This window comes from Anolis sagrei, chromosome 1, assembly GCF_037176765.1.
Source record: "Anolis sagrei isolate rAnoSag1 chromosome 1, rAnoSag1.mat, whole genome shotgun sequence".
NCBI lineage: Eukaryota > Metazoa > Chordata > Lepidosauria > Squamata > Dactyloidae > Anolis > Anolis sagrei.
In genome coordinates this window covers 336,102,764-336,120,301 of record NC_090021.1, presented here as the reverse complement: position 1 = coordinate 336,120,301, position 17,538 = coordinate 336,102,764, and the positions used below count along the sequence as shown (strand labels likewise).

Below are 17,538 nucleotides of genomic sequence, written 5' to 3'. Positions count from 1 at the left end.
ACCAGCCGAGGCTTCTGGGAGTTGAAGTTCGAAGATGCTGACAGACTGGGAATAAGTGTTGAGAGGAAAAGGCGGGTCTTGAGCAGCTGATTGATATGTGATGGAACGCCGGGGATTGTAGTCCAATGAGATCCAAGCGCCGCCTAATTGAAGGCTGGAAAGGCGACCCCGTAAACTCCAAATCCCGGCATGCTGTTGGCAGGAAACATAGAGCTATGACAATCAGTGTTGAAAGAGTTCTGAGTGACTGACTGAGTGACAAGGGCGGAGTCGCCGCAGAGGCCTAGTCGGGGAAGGTCCGCCCGGCGGTGGAGTTGTGTTCTCTGTCTGCCTGTCTGTCTCGGCGGAGCGGATGGAGGAGGCGTCGGCCTGGCGGCGGGCCCCGGGGAGCGGCCTGAGGGGGCGGCTGAGGGACAAAGACGGGGGCGGCTCGGCGGGGATGCACGGCAACATGGCCGCCGTCACACCCGACCTCTTCGAGGTAAGTGGAGCAGGAAAGGCCCCGGCTTCGTCTCTGAAGGGAAGGAAGGTAGGCCGCGCAGGAGGAGGAAAGAGAGGGAGGAGGGGGAGGCAGGTCATCATGGTAGGGCGGGTGAAGAGTAACAGTAAGAATGATAATAGGAATAATAGGGAGGGTGAACAATGTTAATTATTATTATTTATTATTATAATTATTATAATAATTAATATTGATAATTGGTAACAATAAGAATGATAATAGGAATAATATTCGCAATAGGGAGGGTGAATAATATTATTAATAATAATAGTTTATAATTATTAATATTATTAATTATTATTTATTATAATTATTATAATTATTAACATTGTTATTATAATTATTATAATATTAATATTGTATTATAATTATTAATATAATAGGAATAATAGTCATAATAGGGAGGGTGTATAATATTAATAATTAGTAACAATAAAAATGATAATAGGAATAGTCACAATAGGGAGGGTGAACAATATGAATAATAATAATAATTTATTATAATTATTAATATTAATAATTATTATTTATTATAGTTATTATAATTACTAATATAATTATTATAATTATTATAATATTAATATTGTATTATAATTATTAATATAATAGGAATAATAGTCATAATAGGGAGGGTGAACAATATTAATAATAATTACTATTATTAATATAATTATTAATATTGTTATTATAATAATAATTATAATATTAATATTGTATTATAATTATTAATATTGTTCATAATATTGTTCATAATAGTAATAATAGGGAGGGTGAATAATATTAATTATTATTTATTAATTATTATTATTAATAATTAATAATAATAATAATTATTATTATTAATATAATTATTATAATTATTAATATTGTTATTATTATAATTAATATAATATTAATATTGTATTATAATTATTAATATTGTTCACCCTCCCTATTATTACTATTATTCCTATTATCGTTACTATTATTCCTATAATCATTAATTATTAATCTATTTAATATATGCTATGCTACCAATATAATATAATGTAATTTAATGTATTGTATATACACATAATATTTATAGTATTATAATGTAATGCAATATAATAATAATATGATATAATGTATTGTATATACATATAATATTTATAGTATTATAGTGTAATGCAATATACTAATAATATGATATTATCATTATATTAATATTGTATTATAATTATTAATATTGTTCACCCTCCCTATTATTCCTATTATTCCTATTATCATTACTATTTTTCCTGTTATCATTAATTATTAATATATTTAATATATGCTATGCTAATAATATAATACAATAATATAATATATTATATAGGTAAAGGTAAAGGTAGTCCCCTGACATTAAGTCCAGTCATGTCTGACTCTGGGGTGTGGTGCTCATCTCCATTTCTAAGCCGAAGAGCCAGCGTTGTCCGTAGACACCTCCAAGGTCATGTGGCCAGCATGACTGCATGGAGCGCCGTTACCTTCCCGCCGGAGCGGTACCTATTGATCTACTCACATTTGCATGTTTTCGAACTGCTAGGTTGGCAGAAAATATATTATATATACATATAATATTATTAGTATTATAATGTAATGCAATATAATACTAATAATATGATATAATTATATTAATATAGTATTAAAATTATTAATATTGTTCACCCTCCCTATTATTACTATTATTCCTATTATCATTAATTATTAATATATTTAATATATGCCATGCTAATAATATAATATAATGTAATATAATGTATTGTGTATGCATATAATATTTATAGTATTATAATGTAATGCAATATAATAATAATATGATATTATAATTATATTAATATTGTATCATAATTATTAATATTGTTCACCCTCCCTATTATTCCTATTATCATTACTATTACACCTATTATAATTAATTATTAATATATTTAATATATGCTATGCTAATAATATAATATAATGTATTGTATATACACATAATATTTATAGTATTATAATGTAATGCAATATAATAATAATATGATATTATAATTATATTAATATTGTATTATCTATTAATATTGTTCACCCTCTCTATTATTACTATTACTCCTGTTATCATTAATTATTAATACATTTAATATATGCTATGCTAATAATGTAATGTAATATAGTATATTATATATACATATAATATTATTAGTATTATAATGTAATGCAATATAATACTAATAATATGATATTATAATTATATTAATATTGTATTATAATTATTTGTATTGTTCACCCTCTCTATTATTACTATTATTCCTATTATCATTACTATTATTCCTATTATCATTAATTATTAATATATTTAATATATGCCATGCTAATAATATAATATAATGTAATATAATATATTGTGTATGCAGACATTAACATCATAATTACATAAAACATGTGAAAACATAATGATATAAAATTACAATAAACACATCACAGTGACAAGAGCGGGTTACATGTAATGTTTAAAAGAAAAACTGATTTAAACTAATTGAAACTCAAGTGAGATAAAGGAGAGGCAGGAGGGGAGCTCATTATAGCGGAGGTTGTGAAATCACAGTAATAACAGTAATAATAGCAGAATAATAATAATAATAATAATAATAATAATAATATAGGGAAAGTGAATAGTATTAATATTAATGATAGTAATAATAGTATAACAATAACACAGAGGGTGAATAATATTAATATTTATAATAATAGTAATAAGAACAATAGTGAATATATAAGAATTAGAATAGTAATAAGAATAGGGGTGTGTGACTAATAGTAATAATAATATAATTATGGAGGGGGGCTGCCTTAGTACTAAATAGGCAGGTGAGGGAAAGATTAATATAATAATGATACTAATAATAATAGTAATAATAATATAATTTTAGGGGACTGCCTTAGGTCTAAATAGGCAGGCAGAGGGGAGGATGAATATAATAATAATAATAATAATAATAATAATAAGAAGAAGAAGAAGAAGAAGAAGAAGAAGAAGAAGAAGGATAATATAATTTATTATGGAGTGTTGCCTTGGTTCTAAATAGGCAGGGAGAGGATAGGAGGAATATAATAATGATAATAATAATAACAACAACAGCAGCAGCAGCAGCAATATGTGTGGCTGCCTTGGTCCTAAATAGGGAAGTAGTGGGAAGGATAAATATAATAATGATAATATAATTTATTATGGGGGTCTGCTTTGGTCCTAAATAAATATAATAATAATAATCACTGGCAACAGGCTATCCCCATCTGTCTTGAAAACAGCATATGTGGAAGGGGTTTAGAAATCTTGGTAGGTCACAAACTGAACATGAGTAAGCAGTGTGGTGTGGCAGGTAAAAAAGCAAATGCAATTCTAAGATGCATCAATAGGAGTGTAATGTCTATATCAGTGGTTGTCAACCTGTGGGTCCCCAGGTGTTTTGGCCTACAATTCCCAGTCAGTTTATCAGCTGTTAGGATTTCTGGGACCTGAAGGCCAAAACATTTGGGGACCCACTGGTCTAGATCCAGGGAAGTAATAACCCCATTTTCTTCTGCTTTGGACACCTCACCTGTAATCTAGTTCTGGGCACCACGATTCAAGAAGAATATGAACATCCTGAAGGGCCACCAAAATGATAAAATCCAAACCCTATAAGGAGTGGCATAAGAATGTTGAATTTGGAGAAGAGAAATTTGAGAGGGGACATGATAGCCATGCATAAATGTTCATGTCATATTGAGAAGAGGGCAAGATAGTTTTCTGCTTCTGTAGAGTAGGGCACAATGGAGCAAAGGTTTCAAATAGAAGGAAATGAGACTCCACCTAAACATTAGGAAGAACTTCCTAGTTGTAAGAGCTCCTTGGCATGGAATATGCTGCCTGGGAGTCCAGTGGAGCCTCTTTATCTGGATGTTTTTAAGCAGAGGCTGGAGGGCCATTTATTAGGAGTGGTGGGGTTTTTTTTTGGAGGGGGGTGTTGTCAAAAGACAGTGGGGCTGTAGTGGATGGTCCTTGTGATCTCTAACTCTACAATTCTATGATCCAAGGCAGGATGCTAAGTGGGTTCGCAGACAAAGCTTGTAGCAGCTATTTCTGGAAATGATTCATCCAGGAATACCCCAAGCAACATGTTTGCTTCTTGGGAGGGAATGTGGCTTATATCTTCACCGGATTGTAAATACCTCACCTGGACAAAGGAGTGAACTATCTGCGAAGCCTTTCTGCATTGGCTCTCATCTGTTCATTACTAAAGCCAGACGCTAGTTCAGCATTTCTGCAGTCAACACCTGCTTGAGCTGAAAAGAAGCAGAGTTGCATGCTGACGTACTAGCAGTATCACATTGCAACAGATTTTGCACCTTTTCTCCCTCACCCTTGTAAAATGGGTCGGGAGACCAACAGGTTCCTAAATTACCAACAGATAATGGTCGTTTAAATGTACATACTTTGCCAATTATATTATTGTGATCGCATTTGTCAAAACAGCAGATAGTATAAGTTGCTGTTTTCCTGCCTCCTTGAGAACAAGTTTGGAAGGCAAAATAGGGCTTTGAACTTGAGGTGCAGAATGTTGTGTTGTCCATCGCTACCTGATTTGATTTTAATATCTCAGACTCTCGTATAATAATTGCAATTAGACTAACAGGAATATACATGAATGACTTGAAGATCAAGATTTGACTGTTTTCTTTGCCAACCAATCTTGCAATATAACTTGGTATAGTGTAGGCATGAAGGAACTTGTGTATCTGTTGGGTTATATCTTTTCTTGATAATCAAATGTCAAGAACTGAATACTAGTTCTTGCCCTAACCAGTTCTTGCAGTTATGAGATCTTCCTGTTACTTTATTTCTTTTGTTGAAATAATTTGATATCGCTTTAGATGTTTTAAATAACATATGTAGCTCGTTCTTGACAGATTCTACAGAGTTATATGCAATTAACTTGGCTAAATTACTTTAATGTGTTTTAGAACTGTAAAAAAAATCTTGTTCAAATTTATTTATTTATCGTATCAGGAGCAAACCAAGGGTACAGTTGTATTGTACTTAAAAAAGAAAAAGAAAACACAAAGTTTGAAAACTTGGCATTATACTAAATGTCCTTGATTAGTAGCTGGCCACTTGGAGTGCCTCTGGTGTTGCTATAAGGGGGTCCTCCATTGTGCATGTGGCAGGGCTCAGACTGCATTGTAGTAGGTGGTCTGTGGTTTGCTGTTCTCCACACTCGCACGTCATGGACTCCACTTTGTAGCCACATTTTTCAAGGTTGGCTCTGCATCTCGTAGTGCCAGAGCTCAGTCTTTTCAGCACCTTCTAAGTCACTCAATCTCCTGTGTGCCTAGGTGGGAGTCTCTCATTTGGTAACAGCCATAGATTGAGGTTCCACATTTTAGCCTGCCACTTTTGGACTCTTGCTTGCTGAGGTATTCCTGCGAGTGTCTCTGTAGATCTTAGAAAACTATTTCTTGATTTAAGGCGTTGGCATACTTGCTGATATCCAAACAGGGTATGGGCACAGGGATCTCACTGCCTTGGTCCTATATAACACATTAAAAAACACAGTACAGCCAGTGATGTGTAGAAAGCTGAGTCTCCTTAATGGTTTTATCCTGTTGGGATATGCAGTTTATACATGTATAGCAGAGAGGAGAGTATGAAAGAATGTGGACGACAGTAACGGGGAAACGAGAACTGCAAGTTTGCTGGAGAAATATTAATTTTGAAATGGGACTGGAAAAAATTGCTGCCGAAGCACTTGGCTCCCCATTCTTAGAAACAGTGAATCATGGATTATTTGGGCTGTTTATATGCTACAGTGAGTTAGTTAAATAGGAGGAGTTTGATGTGTATATGGTCTTGTATTGAGAGAAAGCCTCTCTCTACTCAATACTCTTTAGTCTGAGTTATGGCACTTCTTTGAGATCTTGGGATGAAGATAATAGCCCTGTTACCCACCATCCTTTAAATTGGAGATACTGACAGTATAACTTGGACATGTATAAACCAAAGCCTGTAATTTACAGCAGCGTTCTGTCCTCCATTCCTAAGTAGCATCAGGTTAAAAGGAACAAAATGAACAGAATTATGGTGGGAAAGGCGAGAGCATGATCCTATGAACATGAGAAACAATTTCAGCAATTCCTTATCCCATTCACATTTTTTTGAGCTACTCGATGGGAAGAGATCTGTCTCCAAAGCTTTAGTATAATATGGTCTTCAGTATGGACTCAGTGCTATGGACTCATAGGAGTTATACTTTTACCATATTTTTTAGTTTTCTCTCTCCAAAAGTGCTAGTGCCTCACCAAACTACAACCCCTAGGATGCCATAGCATTGAGCCATGACAATTAAAGTGATGTCAAAGTGCATTAATTCTACTGTGTAGATGCACCTATTGTTGAAGAGAAACACTTTGAGCCTATACCATGATAGAGCTTTGAAGTAAACAACAGGCCCTGGACTGTAGAAGGTTGGAAAACCTTGTTTAATATGTATTGTCGAAGGCTTTCATGGCCGGAATCACTGGGTTGTTGTAGGTTTTTCCAGGCAATATGGCCATGTTCTAGAGGCATTTTCTCCTGACATTTCACCTGCATCTATGGCAAGCATCCTCAGAGGTAGTGAGGTCTGTTGAAAGTAGGAGCCCTATAAACCCATTTTCCTACTTCCAACAGACCTCACTACCTCTGAGGATGCTTGCCATAGATGCAGGCGAAATGTCAGGAGAAAATGCCTCTAGAACATGGCCATATTGCCCGGAAAAACCTACAACAACCCACTTGTTAAATTGTTTTCCATTTTTAAAAAAATCTCATTTTTATACTTGGTCCACAAAAGTGAAATGTACTATTAGATATAATATGAAGTATCTTTATCTGTAGAAGGTATATTCTGTAGAAAGGCTGTGTGCTTTGTACATTGACATGTAACCAACATGTACCTTGCATTTCCCACTGCTGTTTGCTGTAAAAGAGCCTCTTTGTCTTGTTTGGGCAGGAGCCCTTTGTGGCAGATGAATACATTGAACGCCTGGCATGGAGGACTCCTGGTGGGGGTTCCCGCGGAGGCATGGAAGCCTTTGATCCCAAAAGGTAAAAATAGTATTTTTTAACCATTTCTCACATAAAGTACAACTAGAAATCAAAAACATCCCTGTGTTACTCTGGAATATCAGTAGGCATAGGGATTATGTAGCACTTTAGAAACTAATTGAGTGAACAAAATTGGTAGCATAAGCTTATGTGGACTAGAGGCTCATCTACATGGGCCGCATATCCTGAATGGCAGAAAGGTCATTGTGGCATGAACATGACACACAGGGCCTTCTCACCCCCAGCATGGAGCAAAGCTACAAATATATTATTGATTGATAAAGAGTTTTGCAGAAGAAACTATTAGCCTTTAATGGCTTTTGAGTCTTTGCTCTCTGCCCAGCCAAGGATTCCTTTAGTATAGATGTAGTAATAATCGTGCACTTTATAGAGGTGGCCTGTGATCAACTTAAGAGATGTGTCTCAGATTTATTTTCTTGTCTGGACAATTGCTAGGATAAGGCAATACCTAACTATAGGTTATACCATGAAGCCTGATGGGGCAAAATTTCTTGCTCTGTTTACATTGGTACAGAGACACAATGGCCTTCATTAGTTTAATTCCAGGCCAAATGCTTGCTAAAGAAATGCCCTATCATGGGTCAAATGAAAGACCTTTTCGTGTAACTACAGAGTGGTATGTATGACCCGCAAGGGACGACAGTAAGATACAAATGTTGTTGCTAAAATGAGGGTAAACTATAGAAGTCAGAATTTTTTTAAAGCTCACCAATTGTAAGTATTTCCATGGTATACCTATCTTAGGTACTTATTTGTAACACCTTTGTGATTCTGAAATACTATATTTTGTAATATCATACTATGATTTTACTGTCACAGATAAAACTCCTGTGTAATAAAATCTGTTGTTTCAAACATCTTTCTTTTCAAAAAATCAGATTGCAAGAAGAATTTGTAAACCACATAAACGAGCTGAAGTTACTAGATGAAAGAATACAGAGAAGAGTGGAAAAGTTAGAGCAGCAAGTCCAGAGGGAAGCGAAAGAATTTGCCAAGAAGGTTCAGGAGCTTCAGAAAAGCAATCAGGTAAGCTGCTTAATCCATGTTCTTCATGTATTGCTGCTATGTGACCTTGTACAGGAAAACCCCCTCTTGTTCCTTGAGGTTCTCTGTGAGGATTTTTTTTTGTCTTCAGAAGTTTTAGTTTAGGAGCACTAAAGTCATAGCTCAGCACTCACACAAAAGGTACCCTTTGTGTTCTGTACACCTAACAGTAAACAAAATCTAGGGAAATTGCATCCTTTTTTCTTTTTTTTTTTTTTTTTGGTGGAGTTGTGGTGGTATGCTTCAGTTATTAGAGGAATTAAGAGGACACCCACCAATGCAGTGGAATCAACTTCTTTCCTCTCAATAGGGAGTAATGAGAGTTGAGATACAGTTGCTCAATTTATCTTACTATCTACGAGGGGTATTTTTTAAGTAAGGTCCGTTTTGTTGTAGACACTAGTAGTTTGCGCACATACCGCAACGAGCTCGTGCGTCGTCTACCGGCATGCCTCGGGAACAACTGTGCTCAGTTTCCGCTCTGTAGCTCACCTGTATGGTTCTGTTCTGTGCTTTAAAAATGTTTAAGACTATCAACTCACCCTCCGCATGTGACGTTCACTCAGTGATGCGGTTTTTGTCAGCAAGGAACCTGCCTGCTGCAGAAATTCATCGACAGATTTGTGAAGTGTACGGTGATACTGTTATAAGTGAAAGCAAAGTGCGTAAGTGGGTACGACAATTCAAAGACGGCCGTGACAACGTCCATGGTGAGGACTGCTCCGGTCGCCCTTCTTTGATTACAGTGAACTCTTGGTTATCGGAACAGGCGGCAAGTTTTTATGAAGAGGATATTTTAAAATTGGTTCAGAGGTATGATAAGTGTTTGAACAAACTTGGCAACTATGACAAAAAATAGAGTGAAGTATGTACTTTCTGAAAATAAATTTACTTTTTTGAAATAAACTTTCATTGTGTACTTATGTTCAAACGGACCTTACTTTAAAAATACCCCTCGTATATAAGTACGGTTTTCTGCATATAAGTATCGGTATGCGCATGTGGATTTTTCTCCATTTGATTACCTCTGCAACCATTAGTTAGTTCTGCTGCTTGTACTTGAGTCTGCAACTGTGGCACTAGAGAATGAAACTAACAGGATCTGTGATTATGACAGATAGCCTTGTATATACTGTACTGTTGTTTCTCCACCCTTTTGTGTGGGTTGGATTATTCACAATTTAATTAAAATGTTTTCTCTAGGTTGTGCAGTGTGACTCTGTGGCTGACCATAATATCATTCTGGAGGTCATAGAAATTCCCTAAAGAATGTTCTCTAGTGTAAAAACACTCAGCAGTTTCTTTGTTTTTGGTTTTTTACTTTTAAAGAAATCCTTTGCTCCTAAATTTGCTAAAAGTAGAAGGCTGATTGTATAAAGTTATGTATAAGTTCATGTAAGTTGCTCCCAGTGGCACAGTGGGTTAAACTGCTGAGCTGCTAAACTTGGTAACCGAAAGGTCGCAAGTTCGAATCCGGGGAGCGGCGTGAGCTCCCGCTGTTAGCCCCAGCTTCTGCCAACCTAGCAGTTTGAAAACATGCAAATGTGAGTAGATCAATAGGTACCGCTCCGGTGGGAAGGTAATGGCACTCCATGCAGTCATGATGGCCACATGGCCTTGGAGGTGTCTATGGGCAACGCTGGCTCTTCGACTTAGAAATGGAGATGAGCACCAATCCCCAGAGTCGGACACGATTGGACTTAATGTCAAGGGAAAAACTTTACTTTACCTATAAGTTTAGAAATTTTAGTTAAAAAAATAAACCCAGTAAACCTGAGTTGATATATCTACAGGTCAGTGTAAATTTTGTACCTTAACTGTTATCAAAAAAAGGAACCATCTCCTTTCTGACCAGATGGTGAAATGCACTAGCTTATTCCAGGAGAACCTAGAAGAAGCACTGATGCCCTCCCCTAGATTCTCTGCCGCTTCTGGCCTTTTTTTGGATGCCGGTTGGGAAGATGGTGGCTGCAGGTCTTTGCCACTTTCAAAAGTGAAGGAGTAGAGTGGGTTGTGCTCCTTTTAGTTTCTACTGGGGTGGACTAAGCTCTCAGCTTTTGTCACTTTACTCAGAGGAGATAGTTCCTTTTATATTAAGAGTAAATTAACTTCATACCTTAGCACTTATCATAAAAGGGAGGCATCCCCTTTTTTTGAATGAGAGTAACCAGAAGTGGCTGGCCCTTGGAGGTAGCATTGGAGCTTCTCTCTAGAATAACCTTCAACTTCTACTAAAATCCATATTTTTGTCCTCCATAGCTTCCCTCAATTTGTACATGAATCTAGAGAGACAGCAACACAATTTTCATCTTAAAGCTGACTGATAAGAAGTGTTGAAAAAAATACAGGAAATCTTTTGCACATTTCACTGAACTCTTAAAACCAATTTGCCCAAATAGTTAAGCAGATAGGCACTTGGGGAAAATCATTGTGGCCATCCCTGCCATGCCTTAGATACCAACTGGAATCAGTTCACTTTGTGTAAATGAAGGCTTTACTCTCATCCACTGTGTTTGGAATTTCATTGATGTTTCTACATTTTATGTAAAGCTGCTGGTTGCTGAATCTCTCCCCCTATATTGACTTCTGTGGGTCTCTTTGTTCTTTGGCATGCTGGTTTTATAGGTTGACTGTATTTAATGACTGTAAACACCAACAGATTTGCTTTGCCACTTCTCCCAGGTTGCCTTCCAGCACTTCCAAGAACTTGATGAGCATGTCAGCTACGTGGCCACTAAAGTCTGTCACCTTGGCGACTTGCTGGAGGGGGTAAACACTCCGCGACAGAGGCTGGTGGAGGCCCACAAACTGATGAAGTACTTTAATGAGTTTCTGGATGGAGAGCTGAAGTCTGACGTTTTCACCAACTCTGAAAAGGTAAGACCCGACAACGGCATTGAATGGCGTTGGGTGCAATAAGCTGAGCTGCCCTAATTACAACCCTTTGCAGTAACTTTTCCACAGCCTCGGCTCCCCAGTGAGCAACTTGTCTGAGCACCATTGTTCTGGTGTGCAGATTAACTTCATTTACCTGCAGATTCAGCTGTTTTCAGTATGCCACATTTTCATTTTGCAAAATCATAAGCGACTTGGAAGAATTGCTGAGAGAGGAACTCTTTAGAATACCTTTAGAAAGCTCTTGTGTTCTTTTCTCTTTTTTCTGAACATCTCGCCCTAATTCCTCTCACTTGTGAATGAGTCTTTTTGCCCCATATAAACTCCTTGAGAGATCGTTCTTCATAGAATTACGTATTGTTAGACTATCTTTTTAGGCTCCAGGAAAAAAAAATAATGTTCTACTTTGTTTTTTTTCTGAGGACATATAATGGAAATTGAGACACAGTGTTGAAATAAATCCTGCAGATGTAGGAATACTTCTTTGTGCATTTGACTTCATAATTCTGAACCACTGTTCCTGATACTGTGGTAGATATAATGGTTTGTTCAGCCAGTTTGTCATGACTGTGGATAAAGCAACATTTCTGAAGTCAACCAACATCAAATAAGCCAGTCATATTAGTTTTTATTTGAGTCTTAAATATATAGAACACTGGTTTACCTTCCTCAAGATGTAGTTGCGAACCTTTCCTCTTAACAAGTTCCCAGATTACCCCTATCAATGTTTTTATATATGCCCTTGTTTTGATCTATTTGCCATCATTTATACATCTGTGATAGTATGTTTTGTATTTCTAAAAGGATGTTTTTATATTGTACTAGCTTGGGGACTCTGCATTGCCAGGGTAATTAGAAGAATAATAGAATCATAGAATCAAAGAGTTGGAAGAGACCTCATGGGCCACCCAGTCCAACCCTCTGCCAAGAAGCAGGAATATTGCATTTAAATCACCCCTGACAGATGGCCATCCAGCCTCTGTTTAAAAGCTTCCAAAGAAGGAGCCTCCACCACACTCCGGGGCAGAGAGTTCCGCTGCTGAACATCTCTCACAGGAAGTCAAAATGCATAAATTTGTGGGTGTACCACAACTCATATCATGCTAGGTTAACCCCCTGAAACTCCACCCATATTTAAAGTTTGTCATGTTGGGTAAGTTTGCTCTAGATGCAGCATCGGTGGGGTTCAGTGTGCTCTCTGGCTGCAGGATGAATTACAACTCTCACCATGGTGGGTCACTCCCATCAAATCCCTTCATTACTTTCAGTTGGTTTTGGGGGTTCTGGGTTCCAAGTTAGGTCCAGGTACATCATCAGTGGGGTGCAGAGTGCTCCTTGAATGCAGATGAACTGTAAATCCCAGAACCTACAACAAACAAATGTCAAGGCCAATTCTCCCCAAAACCCACCAGTATTCAAATATCGGGTATGCGTGCCAAATTTGGTGCAGATCCATCGTTGTTTGCGTTCACAGTGCTCTCTGGATGCAGGTGATCTATAATTCCTATAAATCAAGGTGAATTTTCCCCAAAGCCCTCCTGTATTTATGTTGGTCATGGGGGTTTCTGTGTGCCAAGTAAGGACCAAGGCCATCGTTGGTGGGGTACAGATTGCTCTTTGATTGCAGGTTATAGATAAATCCCAATACCTAAAATGGCTCTAAATCAAGTTGATTTCCCTCCAAAACTGTCCAGTATTTTTGTTTGATAATGGGGGTCCTGCGTACCAAATGTGGTCCAGGTCCATTGTCAGTGGGGGTCACAGTGCTCTGACTTGATACAGGGTGAACTACAACTTCCATCATGTGGAGTCAATCCCCCAAACCTCTCCAGTATGTTGAGTTCCTGTTTAGTTCTGCTCTGTTTGTTGTGCAGACAGAGTTGAAAAGTGTAGGAAAGGGTTAAGGGAGAGGCAGTGGGTTGGGTCATACAAATTCCATACCAGTGGAGAGAGTCAGAAACACTGGGATGTCTGTGGTGGAGGAAACATGTAAAATCTAGGATGAAATTGTCCCCAAATGAAAGCATTCCTTGGGTGGTGGGCAGTATGATGTTTGGGAAGCATATTGGCTACATGTTCATGGCACCTGCTGTAACCTGAAATGTCAGTGGAGGGAGGACTTTTGGTGGCTCCCCGTCATTGTGGATTAAAGCTGTTTGTGGAAGTGGGCAGCCCAGCTACACGCATACATACACATTTTTACTTTAATTATGGATATTTTTTCATTCATGTATTTTGATTTAAAAGATTTCTGATTTGAAATATTGACTGTCATTATTTGAAATAATTATTTTAAAGTGGTAACTGAGAGTCAGTGTGGTTTAGTGTTTAAGTGTCAAAATAGGACTGTGAGTCTTGGGTCCAAATCCCCATTCAACCATAGAAACTCACTGCATGTCATGGTCCCTTCGCCTTAGAAGAAGGCAATGGGAAACCCCTTCTGAACAAACCTGACCAGGTGCACTCTGAGATCAATTCGTTTTAAGGTCTTCATAAGTTGGAAACAACTTGAAAGCACACAAGAACAATGTCTCCCATTTTTTCCCTTTGTAATGACAGTATCTCTTTGCTCTTGCTTTCTTAATTTGAATGGATAAGTTCATACCTTTTTCAGTCAGGTCTGTGTACTTTTTAATTCCAGAAGATGTGCCTATTTTAAATCATCTGGTCTTCCACAGTCCTTTGAAATTTGGATTGGATGTCAAGGGAGAATTATTTGGAGATAAAACTCATCTAAATTTATCTGCGACATTCAGTAGGAAATTAGAGCTGACTGTTTCCATATTAATTATATCCTGCCTTTTAGATTTTCACTGCAGCACAGTTGGTGATGGCATCCTGCTAAAAGTTTTGAAAGCCATATCCTACCCTTTACAAAATTTAATTCAAACAATTTATATTGTCAATATATATGTAATTTTAGACTGTGCCTTTTTCCTTCCTATTTTACATAGTGGCTTCCAGGAATAGGACACGATGTGTCATGTCCTTCCCTCAGAAATACCCTGTGCTTTTTTAAATGCTTGATTTAGGGCTGGGAAATCTTTGGAATTTTGTCACTGGCTCCAGATGGGTGAAGCAATTGAGAGGACAATTGAGAAGGGTGCTTTGAGAATGCAGTTTTCCTGCTTCTTGGCAGGGGATTGGATTGGATGGCCAACGAGGTCTCTTCCAACTCTACGATTCTATGATTCTATGACAAACCGCCCACTGTTTTATAGGAAGAAAGGAACAAGCTAAGGTCTAAATCATTACTTTGATGTCACCTTATTGCTTTGCTTGTTCTCCAAGATCAGGAGCAGGGAAAGTAGTGTGCAACAGCCACATGGGGCCCCAAGGTTTCCTGCTCATCCTCTGTGTTGTGTGAGGCGGCCAATTCTCTCACACCAGAAGTGACTTGCAGGATGGCCTATGTGGTATTTTCTGACTGGGCCCTTCCAGACAGGCCCTATATCCCAGGATCCGATCCCAAGTTTTCTGTTTATCCCAGATTATCTGGCAGTGCAAACACATATAATCCAGTTTAAAGCAGAAAACCTGGGATCAGATCCTGGGATATAGGGCCTGTCTGGAAGGGCTCTGTGATTACATCTCTTGCTTTCCAGACAATTTAAAACTGCTGTAGTCTTGCATTTGTGATATACTTTTAGCATGACTTTTTTGCTCTGTAGAGGACTCTTAGCTCTAACATCCCACATCTGCAGTTCAATTATTTACCTCCTGTTTCTTACATGTCAGCTAATTGCATAGGTAGTTGAATGACATTTTACAGAGAACATCCTTGTGTATCTTCATCAATCCCTCTTTCTTTGCCTAATGTTTCTGTTTAGAGCAAGGTTATTAAACTTCCTGAAGTGGAGCTTCTGGAGAAATCTCTCTTCTCCATCTCTCCATCCCAGTTGTTTTTCGAGTTTTCCCTTTCGTGTGAGATCTTGCAAGGATTTTTGTCACCCCTTCCTGCAGGATGCCCTCCAGTTTCTTGTCTGCAACAAATGTCTTGTATGTCTCACTATGTTCCCAGGGCCACTTTAGACTTCAAAGGCTTTTGATTGCCTACTAATCTTGGCAGTTTTCAAAACTGTAATTTTTGCCTATTTTTAAACCAGCTTTGCAAATCTCGCTCGCCTGGGTGATAAGAGCTGTTCAGCTACCCTTGCCTGTCATGACAAGCAGTCAGGAAAAGACAGATCTTTTCACTTCACTGTTGCGGGATGCAGGTTAGAATTTTGGAGAAACTCTTATACATGAAGGTCTGTTGCCGCTAAAAAATGTGTTTGGTTAGCAGTGGAAAACTTCCTTTCTAAGACTGGTTCTAAACCTTTAAAATTGTATCTTGGGAAGAACTTCCTGACGGTATGAGCTGTTTGGCAATGGAATATTCTGCCTGGTGGAGTCCATTAATGTTCCTCCATGGCAGAAAGGGTTGGACTGGATGACCTTTGTGGTCTCTTCCAACTCTGTGATTCTATGAAAGTGCCAGATTTTGCATGAGATCCTACACAGTTGAGCATAGTGCCTGAATTATGGTGGAGAATAGGGGGGAAAAACTGAGAAGCACCTGGCCTTATTCTTCATCAGATGCAGATGGAGGACATAAAACCATAATGTTGGATGAGATCCTAAGGGCCATCCAATCAAACCCTAAGAGGAGCACACACACACACACCCAACAGATGGCCATTCAGCCTCTTAAGAAGCCACCCAATAGGGAGACTCCACTAGACTTCCAGGCAGTAGCCTATTCCACTGTCAAACAGCTCAATCCATCAAGACATGCTGGCGATTTCAATGAACAGTGCCATTTGTCCCCACCTGATTATAGGGACATAGGCAGACACTTTTCTGATCCCTTTCACTCTTCATCAGCAAGAGGATGGCTATAGGAGGCAAGTTCATATACCGTAACAGTGAGTTTGAGCTAGAGAACTGTGGTTGTTGAAGGTGAAAGAGAACACTTATCTATATAGTAATCAGAAAAGGCATATACAGGTGGATTTATACCTGCTTATGCCACTAACAGGATTCCAATTCTTGAGTCAGCCCCATCCTGTTCAGCATTGGGCATATTAAATAGCATTCTAAACCACTTTATCTTTTAACTAGTTCACATAGTGGTTCCCCCCCCCCCCCCCCCAATAAATTAGTCTGCTGTTATTGTTGTTGCTAGCTATTTTTGTTATGTTGCTTTATGTTGTTTTATGCTGTTTTAATTGTTATGGCTTTATTTTAATTGTATTCTGCCTGGGCTTGGGCCCCATGTAAGCCACCCCGAGTCCCTTCGGGGAGATGGAGGTGGGGTAGAAAAATAAAGTTCTTCTTCTTCTTCAACTCTGGTGAGAGTCTACACCAGAGGTCCTCAAACTTTTTAAAGAGAGAGCCAGGTCGCAGTCCCTCAAACTGTTGGAGGGCCGGATTATAATTTGAAAAAAACCCAAAAAACAAACAAACATGATTCCTATGCACACTGGACATATCTTATTTGTAGTGCAAAAACCACGTAAAAATAATACAATAATTAAAATGAAGAATAATTTTAACAAATATAAGCTTATTAGTATTTCACTGGGAAGTGTAGGCCTGCTTTTGGCTGATGAGATAGGATTGTTGTTGTTGTTGTTGTTGTGTGCTTGCAAGTCATTTCAGACTTAGGTTGACCCTGAGCGAGGGCCGGGTAAATGACCTTTGAGGGCCGCATCCGGCCCCTGAGCCTTAGTTTGAGGACCCCTGGTCTCCACTGTTCAAGTGGCATTGGACTGCATTAGTTCTACAGCGTAGACGTACCTTCAGAATAGTCTTTCCCAGCCACACAATGCAAGAGATTGAACTTGAGACATTCTTAATGCAAAATTATCTTTTCCATTGTCTGTATTGAGTTTGATATTCTGGGATATAGGGCTGTGTGGAAGGGCCTTGTGGCTACCAGATGTGGGAATCAACAATTGTTTTCCTTCATCTAATCTTCCATTATCATATA

The 17,538-nt window shown here is 38.0% G+C and overlaps 1 protein-coding gene across 1 annotated transcript in view; it reads left to right on the top strand.

Annotated features, from left to right (window-relative positions):
* Positions 1 to 221: 221 nt before the first annotated feature.
* Positions 222 to 17,538, top strand: part of EXOC5 (exocyst complex component 5) — a 43,905-nt gene continuing 26,588 nt past the window's right edge. Inside the window, exons 1-4 of the mRNA XM_060753674.2 lie at positions 222 to 481; positions 7,510 to 7,604; positions 8,504 to 8,651; positions 11,352 to 11,546. Of these exons, the coding sequence (XP_060609657.2) occupies positions 353 to 481; positions 7,510 to 7,604; positions 8,504 to 8,651; positions 11,352 to 11,546 (567 nt within the window). The 5' untranslated portion in view covers positions 222 to 352. The remainder of the gene's footprint in view (positions 482 to 7,509; positions 7,605 to 8,503; positions 8,652 to 11,351; positions 11,547 to 17,538) is intronic.